The 22,089-nt window shown below is 44.7% G+C and overlaps 1 protein-coding gene across 1 annotated transcript in view; it reads left to right on the top strand.

Annotated features, from left to right (window-relative positions):
* Nucleotides 1-21,431, top strand: part of ncanb (neurocan b) — a 140,753-nt gene extending 119,322 nt beyond the window's left edge. The window contains exons 12-16 of the mRNA XM_070960763.1: nt 671-829; nt 4,187-4,269; nt 4,634-4,778; nt 15,491-15,673; nt 17,113-21,431. Coding sequence (XP_070816864.1) covers nt 671-829; nt 4,187-4,269; nt 4,634-4,778; nt 15,491-15,673; nt 17,113-17,249 — 707 coding nt within the window. The 3' untranslated portion in view covers nt 17,250-21,431. The remainder of the gene's footprint in view (nt 1-670; nt 830-4,186; nt 4,270-4,633; nt 4,779-15,490; nt 15,674-17,112) is intronic.
* The last annotated feature ends 658 nt before the right edge of the window (nt 21,432-22,089 follow it).

Raw genomic sequence — 22,089 nt, 5'->3', positions numbered from 1 at the left:
GCATTTCCACATCTTCAGATACAAACACACATCTGTGCACACAAGCATGCATCACGTTTGACACGTATAGCTCACAGTCACACAGCTAACCCCCAGTCAGATAGATGAGAGAGATGAGGGGAGAGGAGGAGGAAGGGATGGAGGGATGTGTGGAGGGAGAGTCGGTGTGCTGACAGGACTGTGACAGGGCTTAATTACCAAGCGAGCGCTGTGCACTGGAAGCAATTTCTAAGGATTGTTGTCATTTGAATAGATTAAAACGCCCTCTCACTGGACTAAGCCATCTCACCGCCGGCTTGCCTCTGCTGTGGATTAAAAGTCCAAGTCAAATCAAAGAGAGGAGGAGACAGTGAGAGGATGGAGACGGAGAGGAGTGTCACAAAGGGCACTTAAGGCAAGATGGGATCAACAAAATAAAGGAAGGAGAGGGACGGGGGGGGGGGGGCAATATGTGGATCCTGTGTGCTGCAAGATGGGAATTTGCTGTGTGTGGATACAAAAAGTCCTAAATCCTCCTACTCGTTTCCGTTATCATTCTCTTGCATCTGTCGGCTGTGGGTGATTACGAAAAACGCATTTCTCTTCCCGTATGGATTTTCCATTGACTAATCACTGCCTTTTTAAATTACCTCCCCCTTCTTTGTCACAATCCGCCTCTACACACCTGCAGACACGGAGGGCTGCGAGCACACATGGAGGAAGTTCCACGGCCACTGCTACAGGTACTTCAGCCGGAGACACACTTGGGAGGACGCCGAGAAGGACTGCAGGGAGCACAGCGGCCACCTGGCGAGCATCCACAGCCTGGCCGAGCAGAACTTCATCAGAGGTGGGCGGAGGTTGAGGAGAAAGAGAGGACAGACTTGGCACAGACAGTGTGGCCTGAAATGCTTCTTGGTGTTTTTTATCTAAACTGATTACGCAGCAGGATGTCTTAAATTAGGCAGGTTTGGACATGTAGCGTTTTGTTCATAAAAGCCCTGTTTGTTTTCTGCAGCGTTGGGTAAGTGCTAGTTGGAGCGCTTCCACGGCTCGATGGGCATAAAAATCTCCCAGCTGAATCTTCAGTAAACAGCCGTATGAGCAGCTTTGTATGGCTGGACTAACAGCTGGTGGTTCTTTAAGCTAAATGCTAATGCTATCAGGGCAACACGCTCACAATGCTAGAACTTTAATGTTTTGAGGGTAAAATGCTTACCGTGTTCACCATCTTAGTTTAGCATGTGATGATGGTGCTAAACACAAAGTACAGCTGAGGATGATGAAAATGTCATTATGTTTTCACACACTGGACAAGCTACATTTTGACCTGATCCCGAGGTAAACATGAATGTCTGCAACAATTTTCATAGCAATATATGTTGTTGAGGTTGTCCAGTCAGCAGTGAACACTGTCGTCCAGGGAGCCATGATGCTAGTATGGCTAAAAACAGATTAGCAAGAGAGATATAAAACCTCTGGTTCTTTGATTAAAATGTCTGTGCACATAGTTGTAAAAATGTAAGGGGAGAAGTCAACTATGACGCTTTTGGTAAGAAATATCCAGTCTTGGATTTTCCTGCTTTGCCACTGGCGAGCTGGGTGAACTGACACTAATGATTATGCATTGTAAGAACCTGATTCTGCACTTCAAATCACTTCAATTTCAGATCCTGGGTCCATAATTTGGCTCCAAGTTTTTTGCTTCCCATTGCAACAACAAATGCATGAATTTGCTACACTTTCATTTCTGATTAGCTTTTTCTCATTAGCAACTGCAGCTGAGGCTCATGGGTACTTTGGCATTTAGAGCCAGCCGCCATACCAAACTGACAAAAACAAAACCGGATTTCTCAGGAACAAAGGTGAAATAAGCAGAACTGATCAGCAACCTACAGAACTGTAAAACTATCCAGGAGACTCGCGTTCTTTGTGACTGTCGAGGATATAAGAGGAGGCTTTCAAATGGAAATTGCAAGTGAAATATTTATGGCGTCAGCGGCTCTTCCTACTTCTCAGCTCTGTAACTCAAGAAATACCTGGTGACTCTCACAGCCACCAATCACATTTAAACAGGTCACCAATCAATTTAAATAACAATTACTTAGCCTTTATAGGCTAACCAGCTATCACTCTGCCATCCTGCTGCGTGCTGATTTTCCCGGCTGTTGATTGATATCTACTCTTCTACCTTATTATTACCATTCTTGGCAGCGGCAGCTCTTGCGTTATGTGCATTCCATAACTCAGTGATGAATGTCTGTATGGTTCGGCTCTGAACAGCCCTTAAAGGGGTTTATTGCGTTCCCCGTTGAAAAACACCCTCAGGAGTTGTGTCTGTTCAGCCAAATAAATGTGTATCACCATTTGTTGCAATGAAATGGTGGTGCATGTAGGCTCTGACATAAGTGTCCGTGACAGAGCATTTAATATACCATAATATTCTTTCTAAGGATGTGATTTGTCTTGGAACAGGTGAAAACTCCCTGCAGCGGGTGAGGTAACTCCATTTGCTTCCACTTAAGGAAAATGCAGGTGTCAATATGTTGAAGCTGGATTGAATAGAACCAGTGTCAAGACAAAAATGACACTTGATTTAATTTGGATTCTTTTTGATTTGTGTGCAAAAGATGGGAAATTGTCATGTGTCATACAGTCTTTCTTTGGTGTCTCAAAAACCTTCACCTCCTCATTCTTAGCTTTTCGCCCCCTGGCCGTGCTCCACAGCCACATGCGTAAGCCAAGATCGCCAGCAGCATGCCCCTGTAATATTGGATCCACCTTCTGTCTCGGACAGATGCCAGATCGGTGTCATCCATCTAGCATCCATCTTTCTTCTACACGCTCATGGTTACCAAAAAGTGTGTTTAATTGCCTCGAAAATGGACGTCTCCACCCCTGCAATAAGGGGATCAGAGCCATTAGGAAAATTAATGGTCCTGGTAATGATGTTAATCACATACACCGTGATTGAAATTCCATTACATGTGTGCATGCACGTGCACGTGCCTGTACAACCGTGCACACGGACGCCCCCAAACATGCAAATGCGATTAACCCAAAACACCATTAGTGAAATTTCCGTTCCCACAAACAAAAATCTCATCACCAGTGCATCAGAGACGGAAAGAGCGTATCTTCATTACTGTTCAGCTGAAGCCAGAGAGGGGAGATCTCAGAGCTGTGCTGTGTGGAGACAAACCGGGGGTGTGGAGTCCAACAGGTGGAGGTTTTTACTGGGCACGGATGGAGTGATGAAAAAAGTCTAAGATCCAGCATTTTTACAGCTTGACCCATAGTAGGATCTAAAAGTCAGGAAATACTACTTCACGGATACTTTTACTGGATGTGTGTTAGCATGAGTGCACGTATTTCTAATGCATTAAAGAGAGTTAAACCCCTGTTTTTCACACGTAGTTGCTTTCAGCCCGCACCCACAGAGCAATGCGGCGTACACTATATACAATGGTTTCATGTAGAGAATTCAATATCTTGAACTGTGTGCTTCCATTGATCTGTTTTTATGCACATTTTCAATTTTCCCACAAGAACCCAGAGGTGTAAGGAAAAACAGTCGAAATATTGGAAAAAAAATATTTTTATACGTGGCTGAGGAGGGGAAGAAAAATGAAAATCGATAACAGCAAAATGTGGCAAAGTGCAATGGAAACAAACTTAGCGGATAAATGAGGACGTACACTTGTTGTATGTTTGAAGTCTGACTGGTGTTCTTTTGATTCTGTGATGTTTTAATGGCATCTGACTGGAGAGTTAGCGCCACCAACTGTTTACATTGATGCACCAAATGATATATATAACAGCAGTGAGTGGAAATGTGCATCATTTCACATTTTCCTTTGCAAATAGCTGGAAATTTGGTTAAAAATCAGGCTGCGTTTGAATGGAAACCTGACCAAAGCCCTTAAAAAGATACTTCCTTTGGTGCCAGCAAAGTGTTAAATCACTTTCATACAAAGTCTCTGGACCCACAGAGTTTTCTAATAATAATAAGAAGAAGGTTGTATTATGAGAAAGTAATGTGTTCTTAGGTGCTATTTCTTGGACTGCTTTTCTGCCTGTTTTTTTTTTGTGTGTGTGTGTGTGTGTGTGTGTGTGTGTGTGTGTGTGTGTGTGTGTGTGTGTGTGTGTGTGTGTGTGTGTGTGTGTTCCCCATATTAATTTCCTCTGTTCTTCACCTTTTACTCAGGTCTGAGCCACGACAACACCTGGATCGGGTTGAATGATCGTACAGTGGAGGATGACTTCCAGTGGACCGACAAGATGGACTTGGTGAGGAACCAGCTGTTTGCTGAAAAAGAAATATAAATACGCAAATTTGCTTTTCATCGGGATCCCAAGAAAATATCTTTACTCTTACCTCTGCCTTTAGATTTTCATGACTTCTTTTGTTTTGTGCGATACGGCTTCATCGTATCGTCAGCATGCACCTCACTGTTTTTTTTTACGACCAGCAAGAGTTGTGTTCTCGTGTTCCTTCAGAAAAACAGAACAAAAAACATCACATCCAAACATAAATGTTGCACAGAATTGATCATAATAAAAGAAGTACACCATTTGTGTCTGATGTCAAGAAAATTCTGTTTAATTGGATGTTTTTTTAGGTTTTCCTAATAAGTGCTTTGTGTGTGTGCAGCAATATGAGAACTGGCGTGAAAACCAGCCCGACAACTTCTTTGCTGGAGGAGAAGACTGCGTGGTGATGATTGCTCACGAGAACGCCAAGTGGAATGATGTGCCCTGCAACTACAATCTGCCCTACGTCTGCAAGAAGGGAACAGGTGAGAACAGCGAGGTGGATGGATGGATGGATGGATGGATGGATGGATGGATGGATGGATGGATGGATGGATGGATGGATGGATGGATGGAGGAGAGGAGAGAGTGGCATGGAGTGTGCTGCAGCTTCAACAGGTGATTAAGATGACTGACAGAGAGGTAAGGAGGCAGAGAGTAGCAGAATGTAAAAGAGGAACGCTGAGAAAGAGGAGGAGGCTGCGAGGAGTGAGAGACACTTAAAGCGTGAGGCGGCGAGGAATCGGACAGAAGGAGTGAGACTGGGAAAAAAGAGTAAAGGAGAAACAACCCTGCTGTGCTGCTATGAGGAGAATCATGAGATATATGAAAATGTTCTTAAACCTGTTTTTTATGTAAAGCAGCTCACAAGCGTTGCAGCCTATTTCTGTAAAACCTCAGAGACTGACAGCGTGTACCTTCAGGGGATTCTCAACTTCCCGGGTATGTCACACTTTACATTATACACGTCTCTGCGCAGCGGAAGAGATTAGCACTGAACCTCTTCACTCAGTCCACGCACTCCACATTCACCGCTCACCAGCACTCCTTCCGTCTCCCATCATCCTCTGGCTCGACTTTGAAAAGTTCTCCACGTGCTCCCCGTGTCACGGCTCCGTTTCCTCCTCTGCCGAATGCTCTGTTTCCGTGAAGTGAGCTGCGACTTGAGACAGAAAGTACTTTCTGCTTCACGTCCAGGAAACAAACGAGGTGAGCCAACTTATTGGTTGGTTAAGCTCCAGCATACCTCCGCTCCGTGTCCCCTGCTGCAGCCGCCCCTTCTTGTCGCCAAAGTTAGGCCACCACCTTCTCCTCTGAGAGCTTATTAGAGCTTATTTTTGCCAGACATTTGCATACAGGTCAGACTCAAGACCAATGGCAAGAAGAAAGACATATTAATAGTGAGGTGGAGAGACAAGATGCTGCCGGTGGCTGTGAAGAGGACACGCTTTCAGCTGTAGCTGTAGGTCTTAACCCGTCTTTAGCAAACTGCTAAAAGTTGCATCTTGGGAAGAAATGAAAGACCAAAGCAAAAATCCTTCACAGTTACTCCTACGTGCAAACTTAAGACTGAAATCTCTGTATCAGATCCCACAAGACTGCAGTGCAGAAACAGAGGTGAGCACACACCTTTTGAGACGTGTTTGGAGTGACTGTACAAAATGTAGGTCGTGATGAAGAACTTGACAGGAAATAAGGGGATTCATGGTCAGCTCTGTGACCTTAAGCAATGATGGTGGCCCTGCTGGGTGTGTTTGACTCCCTTGTAGAACTAAATGAAACAGCTTCCTTTATCGTCCCTCTTCATCGCTGATTGCTGGATGAACCTTAACATAAAAGCCTCACTGATGGTCACAACTTAAGCAAATTATTTGTCCTTTAACAGATGATTTGTCACAAGCACAGAGAATGTGCCTCTAAAGCCAACCAGAAACACCCACCTCTTGTACAGTATGAAAGGAAAGGTATTTCCCTCACAAGCAAGGTGTTGCACCACCTCTCATGCACACTGTCACAAGTCCCCAGCATCCAGCCCACCTCTGACCTTAATCAGTCAGTTACAATCACCAGCATCTTTTCATCTTCCCCCCTCTTCCCCCGTCAGCCTCTTCCTCGCTCAGTTACCCCATGTTATGTCTTGTCCTATCAGTGGAGTCTGTCAGCTCCATGCTGATTATTCTCCGCCTGGTTTCTAATGCTCACAGTCGCACCTCACGTGATCTGTTAGTCTGCTCATCGACGGCCCCTGGGCCTGCTTAGGTGTTAACGGCGCCATGTGAGCATATCAGACACTTTAAAGTGTTAAATGTAGATGTGGGAGGAATTTTAGTTTAAAACGTTCAAAAAATTACCAACATTATCAACAAAATGTGAGGAAATAGTTTTGATCCTTATGTGTCAAAAACTTCTGCATTGTGTTGCAGAGATATCTACTGAAGTTAGCATGCTAACCAGCTAGCTCGTCCTGTCTTGCATTACCACTTTATACCTCAAGAGCTTTTTTATGAATGTCAAGAAAGGAAATCTGAAACCTATTTTCCTTCTTAAACAGAGAAATACAACCAAGCACTGTCTAAACCCTTTACCTGAGCTAAGACGAGCTGAATTGCCTTGTTAACTCACTGTCAAAACCAAAACTTTGGTCAGAGTGGACAGAAACAAAATAGACCTGCCTACTGTCACAACACTCACCAACTCTGCTTTGGTCAATTAATGGCCTGCTGTGTCTTCACCGTCCTTGGAGTCAGAGTCCTGGCTGGAGCCGCTGTAAATCACCTCCGTATTGTTTTCCCTGTCATTAAACTGGCCTCCTCTGGTCTCAGAGGCTGTCTTCCGTCCCGATCCTGCCGTGTTCAGGTTGGCCGCGACGTAAACACCATCAATCCCCCGGGCAGACTCCAGTCAGCTGATAGGGCCACTACCTGCATCACAAACTGAGCTAAATAGCTAACGGTAGCTAATAGCGGCAGCCAAAGGTAGCTTCAGCACAGAGTCCAGTGAGTGACAGTTGCTGCCCCCTATTTGTTCATGGTGACCTTCACAGGCGGTCAAATGTATATTTAAGTTGAATCATCATTCAGGGGCCAGTCAGGGCGGCATGTCGTACAGATGGTGATCATTTTATTTATGTAGCTGAAAAGAGGTGAGACGGTTTATCTGATGAGACAGATCAGTCACACATTTGGCCCCACCTCTGATTTCCTCCAAATTCTGGCCAACAATCTTTACCTTGAGCCACTGAGCCAGCTAAACATGTGTGTAAAGTTGTAAAATAAATCCACACTGACTCCTCCAAATGATGCACCGTGTTGCAATGATTTTATCTACAAATATTATCATTAAAACATGACGTGAAGTCTGCGGGCCCTTCAAAATACACAACGTTCCCAAGAAAGAATATATACTTTTGTGACTTTTGCCCTTTGTTATTGATGAGCGATATATTTTATAGCAGGTTTCAGCATTCAGGAGCAGTATTTGATTGCTGGATCAGTATTGTATGAACAAGGATAAAGGAAGAAAAAATAGATTTAACTGAAAACTTTGGTGCACATCAAGTTATACATTTACATTTGGATTATAGTGACGAGAGAGTCTTCTGCCTCTGAGCTCTTCCAGCGATGAAGAGAGGGAATTTACCCACGACAGGACGTGTGTTATGAAATTATTCCAGTATTTTTGATGCGTTATTATGTACAGAGGTAGGAAATCTAATTTCGCATGACATGCTCAGCGCGCTCTCACAGTGCTTTGGGAAATGGTAGACTGTTGTCAGTGCCTTTAGTAGATGATGTGTCCATTGCCGTGTAATGTCATCACTGTTGGATGCACACTGTGCAGAGTGAAACTGTCGCTGCTGAAATGTATTTTGAAAATTAGAAATTACCAGCGACTGCGTACAGTGTGGATGTTTGCAGTCCTTTCTGTGCACATGCAGCTGTGTCCGTTCCAGCTGGTGCTGTTATGCACAATCCCCTGAATAATTGACATTTTTGTGCAGAGAGGGCTGTGGGGGAAAGACAGGTTCACCTGTGTGTGAGGAAGCCACAGGGGAAGGAGGGTATTTGTGTGTCTGAGTTGAAAAGGTACATTTAGAAAGGGGAGAGAGTCACGCTGAGCTATGTGCTGTTTAAAAAGTGCACTCACTCATCTGTCTGGCAGCACACAAAACATGTTCAGCCATCTGGCCTTCATCAGGGATACCACCCCTACTGAAGGGTGCCAGGTAAGTTAACAGGTAAATGAAACTGCCAATCAACAGGCTGGTCAGCATGACCATCAAACACTGTGACTCCACCCAAAGTGGAAGTGCAGTAACCTCAAAGTGAATCATTGCTATACATTAAAACTCTTTGCGGTTTCAAACAGAAAACAGAAACAGTCTCAAATAAGAAGCATCAAAAAGTATAAAACTCTACTAAACAACTATGGTAATCAGCCTTGATAAGGAAAGCAGTTGCACCTGTAATCTCCACACATACTGAAAGAACAGGGACGTCACTATGAAGCCATGTGATGACCGACAGGTCGCGGCCATGATGTGTATAATTATACGTAATGAGAAAATGAAAGAAATGCTGAGGGATGAAAAACCAAAACAAACGACGAACACCTTTATTCAATGGGGACAAAATAAAAAGTGCAACAGTTTTGCTCCAGTTTTTAATGCTTCTCCATTCTGGGTGGAGTCACAGTGATTGCCAATTTCATTCACCTGCTAACTTAGCTGGGACCTTTAAGTAGGTTTACCTGCAGTCAAGTAACTCTTTCATAACCGGAATATCAGCAATAACCTGGTTGCGCACAGCCATGTAAACACCAGTAACCCTTTTAAAAACCCGAATATGACCCCTGGGTTACTCCTTTTCTAACCTGAATATTTGGTCATGTATACGGAATATCCCCATCGAACGGAACATTAATTTGTGTTCTGCGCGTGTTCTATTCGCTAGGAATCTTGGTCTTTTGAGTGCAGGGAGCATGGATATGGATGGCACGGCTCCGGCTCCATATCTTATTTCTTCATGTTCTCGCCTTCCATTAATGAAGAAAGTGAGACAGAATAGTGTCAAGCACTGGTGGTGGGTCAGCACCAGCCCCGGGCTGTTCATTATCCGCCGAGCTGCTATTGTTGTTGTTGTTCATGGATACAGGAAGGAGAAGCTGAAATGACGCGCATTGCGTCATGACGTTCTCCGTGCGTCACCACGTTGTCTGTGTGTCGCTGTTTTGATCGGGATATCCCAATTGATTACGCACGTAAACAGGTTATTCCGAATGTTTCAGAAACCGGAATATTGACCATAACCCGAATACTGACTGCATGTAAACGTAGTGAGTGATGAAGGCCAGATGGCTGCAAACATTTTGCGTATTAACAGATCGATTTGTGTTTAGTGCCAGACAGACAGGAAGGAGAAGGTGCAGGTCCTCCTCACCAGCCCCACCCGAGCAGCCACAGGCCTCCTCACAGGACCCTGTCTTATCGTTTTGTTGACATTGCTGCTACAGATAGTTACATCCTCCACAGGGAGGTGTGTTGCAGGGACACAGCAGAAGTCCATGACCCACCAGGCCTCGGAGGAGCTCCTCTCTCACTGCACTCCGCTTCTCGCCTGCATTTTCTGCAGCAATTTAAATTCACTGCATGGGAGGAAATTTTTGCTAAACACAGGAGCAGCTAATTAAAAAACAAGTTGACATTTAGGGAAATTCTATGTTTATTCACTTTCTTGTGGAGAGTTTGCTGGCATCACTGTTAATGTTTTATCGAATTGTGATCAAACTCTTTTTTAAGCACTTTTGAGCCGCATCTTTGCATGAAACGTGCTATAATGAATTTATTATCATTAGTGGTTGTAGTAGTAGTGGTGGTGGTGCTGGTGGTATTTTTATTATTCTAAAGTTTGACAGACGGAGGAAACAGTTGGCCTGACGCTTTTCAAAAATCCACCTGAGCACCTGTAAAACTCACTAATTAAAATGCCAAGTCTTATTAGTCTTACTGCACACAAACAGATGCGCAAAAATAATAATTTTAACAAGTGAATCTATGGCGAGGTGCATGCTTTTACCATTTCTTGGCGAACGGCAGCCATGAGTCTGACTTCCCTGAGCCGTCACTGTGGAGTTGTTATGCAGAGGTGTTGGATGCACAGATAAGTGCTTTATCAATGCCACTCCATCATTTCTTTTAAAGCCACAAATTGTTGTTTATTCTGCAGCGATTCCCCCTGTTTCCAGCCGTTCTACTAAATTAAGCATGAGAGTGGTATCGATCTTCTCATCTAAAGCAAATAAGGTTATTCCACGAAATGTTGAACTATTCTTTTAATAATGGCTGCAGCTGAATGAGGTGCGCTACTTACGTGGCTCTGATGTTGTGCACGTTGGCTCAGTGTTTACTGACACTCCTAATTGGAACTGAGTCATCGATAATGCTGTTGGGGTTTTTAAATGCTGTTGCAGTCTGAAATGTTTGCTGTGAAAAGGCCAGTTGGGTTGCAAAGTTTGAAAAATCCAACTGTACATCTCACTTCTGTCATCCTCTCTGTAGCCTAATGCCCACATTTTTTGGATTCACAGCATTCGATAGCACTCAATACTCAGCGTGGTCTAAACCATTTTCTCTCTGGTGGCTGTCAGCACGCAATCGCACAAACAACCGCTGCAGTTTGTTATCTAATAAACACGACTGAATCAGTCCGCATCTACTGTTTCCACGTGAGACTCGCTCCCAGCAGCTCTTCGCACACGCACCTTCATGCCTCTCTGATTCGTTCTAACAGGATTGGCAGTAGGTGTGCGGATGCTTTGAGGCCATGGAGGAGTGCTGAGAGGAAGCAGCATCTAACTGTCTGCAGCGCTCCCCATGCCACTAACTCACACTGACTACCCCCTGCCACACAGACGCAGGCACACAGTGACAGAAAACACCTCTAGAAACATCCTGTTGTCAAGTATGCAGCTGAAGCACGCATACCGGATGCAGCCTGCAGGCGGGAGTAACCGCCTCTGAGCCTCTAATGTTGGCTAAACCAAAATACCCGTTTGGAAATTAAAACACCTTTGCCTTCTGTGAGCTTTACATATAGCCACACAAATTATTTATTCTCGATTTTGAATATCAGGAATCTGCCAAAGTTAATCACCTCTCCTATTCAGCTTCCTCTCTTTTCTCCTCATCCTCTGTCTTTCTTCTCCAGCTCACTTGTTTTCCAGCTCTTCACCCAAATTTCTCGATTTCTTCCCTTTTCTTCTCCCACGTTTTGGTCCGGACACTTTGAATGAGCTGAATGAGTTTTTGCTCATCAGCGTTCCAAACACAATGTGTCTACTCACTCCAGCATACCTGTCCAGGTAACGGTGGGTAAAAGTGCTTCTTTGGCTACTTTGGGGCAGCAGAACAAGGTGTAAACATAAAGAGACATATTTTCACCTCATTAAGTTGATATCCAGCATGTTAGCAAACACTTGCCTATATCTCCATCTAGAACACACACAGTAATCTTGGCAATTGTTTGAAGTAGCGTCTTGAGCCCCTCAACAAAAAGTCCAATATTTGCTTTCTTCTGGCTCTGTTTTTGGTCTCCACCTGCTCCTGAGCGAAACATCTGTCTCTTTAGCTGCTAAATTCTCCAATATGTTAGCTAGCTAGTTGCTAACTTTAACTGCTAGCTGCAACGTGTTTATTTGAGCAGTAAAATTGCACGACATAAAACCAAAACAACGAGCTGAAAGATGCAAAAATGCTTCGCAGAGCCAAGTGGAGCTGTGGAGTGCCGGTAATCACTTCATCCATTGCTTGAATCTATACAGAAACAGATTTTTGCAGCTTTAAACATCTTGAGAGTACTGGGAATTTCAGACCTGTACACAGAAACCAACCCACAGCAGCAGAGTCCGTAAACATTATGCAGCTGCATCGCTTCTGTGAGCCGATCACATCGTGTAAGCAAACTTTTGCTTTATGTCTCACAGTGTGTTTATGACTCATCTGCTATCAGACTCACACAGAGGCGGCAGCAGTGGCTAAATGTTTACAGTCTTAAAAAATCAGTGGTTTACCAAGAAATCCATACTTGTATTTTAAAGATTTAAGTCACAGCTTAAAGGATTGAGAAGCAGCTTTGGAGTATTTTGAAAAGTACATTTTTATGGGCTTTTTCGGAGAAACCTTGTTCCGCTCCCGGTAGCGGCCCTTTACGTCCTTCAGGCTTTATTCTACAAAAGACCTTTTCTCACTTAAACTGTCTCCCATAAAACTCACAGCTCCATTTGCTTTTTCTGAGCTTAGTGACATTTTCTTTCATCCTTACTTCACTACATTCTGCCTTCGCTTGCCCCCACTGTGAGAAATCATTCAACAGTGAACATAGGTGAGGCCCAATGGAAAGCTACCTCTTAGCCTTCCATTTGTGTTGAGTCAGTCGTCGTCTCAAGTGAGGTGGTAAGAGCTTCTTGCCCCCTCCTTCCACAACACATTAAACTGTAAATGTGGCATTAAACCTTTCACCAGAGTTAATGACATTGCTTCCCCTTATTAAGAATTTAAGAGGTATTAAGACAAGGACAAGGGAATTAAGAGGGATTGTAAACATTCTCTGATGGCTGATTATGTCTTCTTATGAGCGCTTTTAGCACTGAAGTGTATAAATCACATCCAAGGGTGGAATCAATGGTAGTTTTTGGCAAAATACAGTTAGTATCACAACTTTTAACCCTTCAGGCTATTGTGACTTGTCTGTGATGTGTTTCGTATAAAAAGCTTTATTTTGTTGCTGCTAAGTGCTTCATAGGTTATTGTTTTTCACAACACATACAGTACTCAGTTTTAATAGATGATGCAGCTAAAAACTGCGTAAAGACCGCATGGTAGAGTGATATTGCTCCCCAAACCAATGGGTATTCCACTCCAGCTGTGGTTCCTACACTTGAGGGTGGACACCTCTGGGAGTTGCAGAGCCATCGCTTCACCAGGCTGGAAAATGTGGAGTCAAAGTGGAGTCGAATAAACTCTTTTTCCCACGCAGACGTCACACTGGCTAACACAGGTGTAGCTAACTTGATTAATTGCTGCGTTGCGTTGTGATAGTGGAACCATCGTTGGCATTATCAGTTCCACCGGTGCTTTTCCTGCAAGTCAAAATGTCTGCAGTGAAAAATGATTTGAATCATTTTGCAACCATCAAAAAAGAAGAGCGCTCTGATGCTAGCAAGGCCACCAAGCTTCAGGTCACAGTGTAATTTATTTAACAAGAAGGACGTGAGGAGTGTAAACTTTTCAAGAAGGAAGAGAAGACAAAACTGTTCATCAGTCAAATCCAAAACGCACAGAAACGTCTCTTTCTCTTGCGTTCCCTGTGAATGTGGCAGCAGACTCACAGAAACGACAGAAACGTGTGGGAAACGCATGAAAAGAAACATGCAATTCACTTGCTAATTCAACTTGGCTGCTTTTGTCACCAGTTTTGCTTTTGATAAAGTTGATAGAAACAGTTTGGGGGCTGCCGCACTGGAGATTGCGTAGATAGTCCTTCAGTGTCACAGCTCTCGGTGGAGATCTCTCTAGCGGTGCATTGAACCGGTGAGAGCTTCCTCCACCTCTGCCTGCCTGACAATGGGCTCGGCAGCTCTGCACTGTAACGGCTAATAAAAGGGATATTGTCCATGTAGCTACTTTATATCGGACATTATCGTGTATCAAAAACTCTCTCAAACTTTTCCATGATTTCACATTATGTGCCACACATCCACCTGCTGCCTCCAAGGACACCAGCAACCCCTGACAGGAGAGTAAAGTAAATGTGTGAAGTTGTCTGAGTGTCTCCTTGAGGGTCGTCTGTGCTGTCAGTCTCCGACCGGAGTGTCAGTCCTCTCTCCATCTCAGCTCGTGTAAACATTTTTCTGATTCTGCTTCGACTCTTTCTGTGTCTGAAACGCTGTGTTACTCTGACAGCTGCCCACTCGCTCGCAGCCTTGGACGGACACGCCGTCCTGCAGACGCTACATTCACATTTTGATGTTTGTGCTGTGGGGTGTTTTTTAAACGCGAACGCCTTCACAAGTCAGAGTGAACGGCGAATGTGGGAAGCATGAGGGGCTTTTAATACAGTGGCTGAGAGAGTTCAACAGACTGCAGCTTGAGGAAACACATACAGACACACAACTCAACCAAATACACACAACCTAACCAAACACACAAACACGCTGCATATACACACAACTCAACCAAACACACACAACACAGCCAAATACACAAACACGCTGCACATACACACAACAACCAAACACACAAACACGCTGCACATACACACAATTCAACCAAACACACACAACACAGCCAAACACACAAGCACGCTGGAAATACACACAACTCAATTAAACATACAAACATGCTGCACACACACACAACACGGCCAAGCACACAAACATGCTGCACATACACACAACACAACCAAATACACAAACACGCTGCACATACACACAACACAACCAAATACACACAACAAAATACACACAACTCAACCAAATACACACAACACAGCCAAACACACAAACATTTTGCACATACACACAACTCAGATACACACAACACAGCCAAATACACAAGCACACTGCAAATACACATAACTCAACCAAACACGCAAAACATGCTGTACATACACACAACACGACCAAATACACACAACACGCTGCACATACACACAACACAACCAAATACACACAACAAAATACACACAACTCAACCAAATACACACAACACAGCCAAACACACAAACATTTTGCACATACACACAACTCAGATACACACAACACAGCCAAATACACAAGCACACTGCAAATACACATAACTCAACCAAACACGCAAAACATGCTGTACATACACACAACACGACCAAATACACACAACACGCTGCACATACACACAACACAAAGCTCTACACAGCGTGCTTCTGTGTGTGGTTGTGTTGTGTGCGCGTGGTTGATGCTTTGCTTGTGTTTCGTCTCTTTGCACGTGTTTTCTGAAGTTGCAGTGCGCTGATCCCTCTCAGCCACCGTACTTTTATCTGTTTTAATCAAGCACACTGATGATTTATTAAATATGGACCTTCACACACGAGGATATGAACAGAAATAAGAGTGGACGCTCTGATTAATGTTCTCTCTTGTTCTGTGTCTTTCCTTCACTCTGCAGTGCTTTGCGGAGCCCCACCCACCGTGGATAATGCCTTCCTGATTGGTCGGAAGCGTTCCCACTACGACATCCACTCTGTGGTGCGCTACCAGTGCGCCGATGGCTTCCTGCAGCGCCACGTGCCCACTGCTAAGTGTCGTGCCAACGGCAAGTGGGACCGGCCTAAAATCATCTGCATAAAATGTGAGTTTTACACAGCAGGATTCTGCACAGAGCAGCAGGCAGACTACAAGACTCAGAGCAGTATTTCTATTTGTTAGGTCATTTTCACATTTGCATTTTCTTATTTTTAGCATGCACACCACCACAGGTCCGTAAGACGAGCCTCCTACATTAAGCGCCCTCGGGAGCTCCTGTCACCACGCGCATTCAGGCTCGCCATCTCTGCTCTCATTATTAATAATTGCAAGCAAAAAGATTACTGTGGTTGCAGACTGAATTAAAAATCGCCTGGGCTTACTTAGAAGTGGTCGGGTCTCCTTTGAAGTGTTTCATGCTGGAGGTGGGATTTTTTTTTTTTATTTTTTTTTTTTGCTTTTCAAAACATTTTTTTTGGCTTGACCGTTTATTCGATATTAAGGATGTTGGCTAAAAACTAAAAATGTTCTACCAAAGTAAAATTTTATTCTTCACATCACACAGTGCCTCTTTAGTGCCTAAAGAATAAAACACCTGCAAAAAAAAGCTTTATATATATGTATAAATATAATATCGTCCCTCAGAGGTTTTCAGATGGAGTGAAATGACGACAGTGTCGCTGCAGTCTTTCATTCATCGTTGAAGCCTCTTATTTTAGAGCCGTTTGGCTTCCAGCATCGTGATAACTAGGCTTTTTTTGTGCAACTTTCATGCACCTTATCTCCTTTGAGCCTTAGAATAAACTTTATTTATTTGATTACCTTTAGAGGACTCACTCCGACTATGACAGAACAGACAGAATAGATGTCGGAACTTTTCAGCATAATTTCTTCCCTCCTCAGAGGAGATATAAAGTGCTGATATATATAAATAATCAGCAAACTGCACCTTGTATTTCCTTCCACTCAGTGACAGTGATGATGAAATGCTGAAATAATGCAACCCCTGCTCAAAGTGATAAGAATTATTTTTCCGACGACTCTTTATCTTTGGACGGAGTTGTTTTTACGGCTCGGCGTTACAGTGTCGTTATCATTCATTGCAGACAACATTTCTTTGTTGGCACTTGCAGAAAGGACGGAGCAACCTAATTTGGCAGCACACCTCAGGAACAAGCTTATGCTGAGGCTGTGAGTGGGAGGCTAGCTCAGTGTGCTCTCGCTAAAGGCGCCCAGTTGACTGGATGTGAGATAAAACAGATTCCCTCAGTGTGGTGGAAACAGTTAAACCCTCTACAGATGGAACATGTGGTTTTGACCTTCCTGCTTTTTGATCCCTTTTCCCTCGCCTCTTACCTGCTTTCACCTCCCTCTGACTATCTGTCTGAGCGCTTCTGATGCTTGTCAGCGGTTCATCTCGCTCTTACATCAGTTTTCCGCTCTCGCCTTTCATCTTGTTCTGTGTCTGACTTGCTTCTTTAATAAATCGTCTGCCCTTTTCTCCCGTTTCACCGTCTCTCTCTTCCGCTCTGTTTGCTCCGCCAGCCCGACGAGCCCACCGCTACCGGCGCCACCACCACAAGGGCAGGAGGGAGCGCAGGAAGCACAAGAGGCACGGCCACCGAGAGGGAGGGCACCACGGAGGAGAGCCGGGCCAGGGCCACAACCACGCCCGCTTCTGAACCAAAAAAAACCCCCCACCACCTTTCCTTTTCTCCTCTGCTGCCAACTGCAGTTTGCCTGTCTCCCTGTCGTCCCCTCCTCTGATAACACCTCACACCTTACAGCCCAGAACTCTCTGCCCAGGCCCCCCCCGCACCGCCCTCAGCTCCACCCCTGGCTCTCCGAGTCAGCCTGTATCATAGTCAACTCCGAGGCCTGCCAACGTGCTGCCAGGCCTCACCGGGACAATAACAGAATCCCTTTGTACTCTTTTTACTTTCCTTCCTCCGCTTCCCTTCCCCGTCTTACGCCGTCTGTCTCTCGCCCGCCCTCTAACTCGACCCAGTTACTCCCCCTCCGAGCTCAACGATGACCTGAAACATGGGGCTACGCTGACCTGTTTTTGAAAAGAAAATACCTTTGAGATCCACACTGAACATTCTTCTGAGAGAAGAGGTTTAGTACAAACTATTAATAGGGACGACATCATTGAAAACGCCGTATCAAAATCAGACGTGTCGAGGGACACATCCATGTTGTTGACTTGAGCCTTTTGTCTGTTGAACACACATTATTTTTTACAAATATTCAGTGTTGATTTCTTGACTCTGCTGCTTTTGGTTTACCCTTTGTAAGATTTGTGCTTGACTTAAAGCGAGTTATTCTGGAGCAGGTTTAATTCACTTTCTTTGAATCAGAGGCAGTCGTAATTGAATTATTTGATTGTTAGCGTTGTATCTTCTTGTCAGTGTGAGACAGTTACTTTAGATCAGATGCTAAACCCCCCCAGAGGAAAATGAAAAACACACCGCATATCAGTTCAGCTTCGTCGCATCATATCACACACCTGTCACTTTTCAGAAGTGTCGAACCTCAAGCTGCTCTTGTGTCAGACATCCACCGCCGTCATTGTCAAGGGTTAATCTGAACCTTTGATTTGTCTCAACTCCGCTCAGCAATCCCACGTTTGCTTTGCCTTTTCTCATGTGTCGCCCGAACAATGCGTGCCGTGAATTAATGAAGGTGACGCAGCACAACGAAGTTTCACCCCTCTGGTCCGATGAGGCGAAATCACGCCAGGCGTGAGAGGAACAGTGAGGGACGGAGCGGGTTATGTATGTAGATCCAGGAGCCTCCTCATATGTGTCAGCAAGCACAAGATATAACAAGTCTCTGCGCAGGGTTTGGGTACACTGTGTCCTTAAAGAAGAGTCTGAATTTTACGTTCAGCCTTTCAAAACTTCGTCTTAAAGTGAAATTGATTGTGCAGTTGTAGTGAGATAGTTCTTGCCTTCTGTTCTTTCCACTGTGAGTTTGGTGTGCCGTCGTCACACTGGATGACAGAAAACGGTAATTTTGGATTCTTAAAAGCTTAAACTTTGCATTAATTGATAGTTTTTGGGGCTGTTTTTACATTTACATATCACCTTATAAGGCTGTTGTGGTGAACATGTTAGCAAACACCTACTTACTGTTACATCCAGAAGACCTGCAGCAACGTTAGCATCCATGTGTCATCAAGTCCAACGTTTAACCTGGACTTTTAGCTAACGTTTAGCTCTGTTTTTGGGCCCTTTAGCTGCTAAATGCTTCACCATGTTCACCAGCTAATGGCTAATTTTGTCTATCTGCTGTTTGCTGTGGCTGGAAACAACCCTGATGTGAGCAGAGGCTGCACCAAAGCATTTAAGCTATTGGCCGGAAGCAAAAACAGCAAGAAGAATAACACAGTTCCTCACGCTGAGGGGAGCCGCAGAGGTTCTCCGTGGGTTGGTCACAGCAAGCATCGCTTTTCTTACAGCAGCCTTTAAATATTAGATTAAAACACTTGTTAAAATGTAGATTTTTTTGCAGTGTGCAGCAGCAACAGCTCTGTAAACCAGAACGAGCTGAAGAACAGGCATGAAAACCAGGAGAGCCTAATGATCATGATCATAAATCAAAGCAGGGCGAGGATCAATGTGAGGAAGACGAGACGGAGATGTTGAGATCTCATGCGTGTGTGTGTGCGTGCGTGTTGATGATGGAGGATGTTGACAGCGGCTGGAGTCCCAGCGGATGATGACGGTGAGGGTCAGCAGAGATTAAGGCGTCTCATTTCTGGGGCAGGCCGGGTCCCACGGCGCTCACAGCTGTTCACACCTGCGCCCGCTGCTGGCGCGTGTCCTGCTTTAAAGCGGGGATTGAGACGGATAGAACGAGCGCTTTGCTCTCTTTTCCTTCCCCTTTTACTGCTGAGTTAAATTGGTGTTTTTTAAAGCCAGCAGTTGAGGTCGGGAGCTGCTGGGATTACGTCCCAAACACTGACACCGGCGCTTTTATCCCTCATAGTTCTCCGTCTTGTTCTGCTTTTTCTCACTTTAGCACAGTTCATTCATCTTCCTCAGTGGACATTCTTTTCTCCGTCAGTGTCTTTTGGAGCATGGGCACAATTAAATATCAGTTTAACCAGCTTTTTATTGGTGAAAGAGAGAGCTCAGCCTTTAACATCTTAGAAAAAGAACATTAAAGCAGCATGAGGTTATATAAAGCCACATGAGGTGAGAAAATCCCGTCCTGTGCACATTAATTTGCTGCCTTTGTTTGTCTCTTCTCACCTTGGCAATGACAACACTCCTCCACACGGAGAAGAATAGTGAACCTACACCTCCGTATCAGTTTAATTAATCTGCTGCATGCCTAATTAACAAGTTGCATTATCTGCAGACCCACTGAGCTGTGATGACAAGGGAAGGGTTAGGTTGACGGACAGCCAGTGGAAGGTTTAGGGTGACAGACGGGAGGCCCGGAGAACTGTCACAGCCGTCAAACCCCCGTCGTTTCTTAGATGTCAGCCTCTTTTTTTTCTGTCCGTGAAAATGGATTGAGCACTGGTGGATGAATGAAAAGGCAGACAGAAGCCCCTCTCACAGTAATTCAAATCAGAACTGATGCCCGCAGACAGTGTAATTATAGCTGTGTGGAGATTCAGCAGTGTGACAGCATGAGAAAACTCTCTAAAAAATGATGTCAGGAAGTGAATTTGGGCTGCAAAACAGACAAAAATCTACCCACATTTGTTAAGGTTAGAAAAAATCCACCCCTCGAACTGATGTTTAATCTGCTGCTCTGTCGTTTTTCTTTGCCTCTGCAGAGATTATTAGCACACCACAGAAAAACACACACTGAATGGATTTTCCACCAACAAAGTTTGAGAAGTTTGAGCTTCTTCTGTGACCAAACAGCCTGAAATAAAATAAACAGCACATAAAAGATGTGTTTGTGATGGTGATGGTCAACCCAGGGCTGTGCGTGCGCGCGTGCGTGCGTGCTGCCTCTGTAAGGGGGAAACTTGCTCATGGGCACGTCCTCTGGGGAGTTTCTGCTGTTTTTTGAAGGTGCAAAGCTTTCTCGCTGCATCTCTGCTGCGCTCCCACAGTAACGCTTTCAGCATTGAATTCATGCAAAAGCACACAACTTCTTCTTCGCACTTTCCAGCTTTCAAACACATTGATCCTCACTCTCAGAAGTGTCCGTCTTTGCTCTCGGCTCCCCCTTTTTCATCTCCTCCCCGCTGCGGTCTTTCTGCTGGGAGCCCTGAGGGCAGGCAGACAGACAGTGACGAAGCTTTATAATTGTGAGTCTTAATTATTAAGATTAGTGACTTTCCAGAGGTTGCTGCCAGCTGTCTCTCGGCTCAGCGGCGAGCACCTCGCCTGAGGGGAGAGCAGCGAACGTCTTCACATCCAGCCGGCCTCTTCTCAGCCTCAGCCACCGATCCTAATTGTGACCGGGTCACCCCGCTCGCTCGCAGCTCACGGCCGAAGCCTTTTGAGCTCAGCAGAGATAAGAATGGGAGTGCTGGGGGCGCAGCTACACCTCTGAGTGCGTGCAGCTGTGACTGTTTGATTGCGCTCCGTCTAAACGGCGACAGCAGGAGCACAGCTCGGTTAAATTTGCTGCGTATGTTGTGAGGAAGTGCGTGACTCGTCGAATCATTGTGACAGCAATGATACAAACAAGTCAGAGGAAACTGACTTTGGGTGAGCTTGTGTCTCAGAGGCGGCAGATGGTGGTTGCTGCAGCACGCAGAAACACCGATGTAATTTTCTTTTCACACAACATATAAAAACCGGCAAGGTGAGAGAAAACAAAAAAAAAGGGCATTTTAGAACGCTCACCTGAAATCTCAGCGTGAAATTAAATATAATAGAACAACAACCAAAAAAAAAAAACTAATTAGATCCTCTCAAAGTAAAAACAAGTGTCGTCAAGACATAAACAAATACAGGCAGTACATGTTGTACACTTAATATTAAAAAACAAGAGCAAAAGTTTGCCTTTCGCTCAGCCCGGCCCTCTTTAGTTTCTGCTGCCGTGCCTGTCAAACTGCTGACAATGACGACTACGAGATTCAACACCTGAAATTCTGATGAGTCCTTGATTTCAGACGAGAGGAGGCTTCTTATTTTTAGTCAGCTGTCGATTTTTGCGCCTGTATTGACACCTTGCAAGAAGATTTCATCAGCTGTCGCGAGCTAGCTAATGAAGCTAACATTAGGTCCATGCATCGATTAGAAAAGCCGCCTCCGGGTGACTTTCCAGAGTTTCCACACTCATTTTGGCTACGGCGCTAAAAGGCAGAGGCTGGACCTAGTTAGCATCCTCTGCAGAAGACATGGACTCTTATTTCACTCTGACATGAGCCTGTGTGGATGCTCCCATACTTGGACAAGCAAGACAGAAGTTTTAAACAGCACGTTTCACTTGAGAAATGGAAACACTGGGTTTGCTTTAGCCTGCGCTGACAGAGCATCCAGGACCGGCTGTGCCAGTCGGGAACAGGGTTTGTTTTTGTTTTGTTTTTTAAAGTAACCTGCA

The sequence above is a fragment of the Chaetodon trifascialis genome, chromosome 4, assembly GCF_039877785.1.
Source record: "Chaetodon trifascialis isolate fChaTrf1 chromosome 4, fChaTrf1.hap1, whole genome shotgun sequence".
NCBI lineage: Eukaryota > Metazoa > Chordata > Actinopteri > Chaetodontiformes > Chaetodontidae > Chaetodon > Chaetodon trifascialis.
The sequence above is the reverse complement of the archived record's forward strand: the minus strand, read 5'-3'. Positions and strand labels throughout refer to the sequence as shown.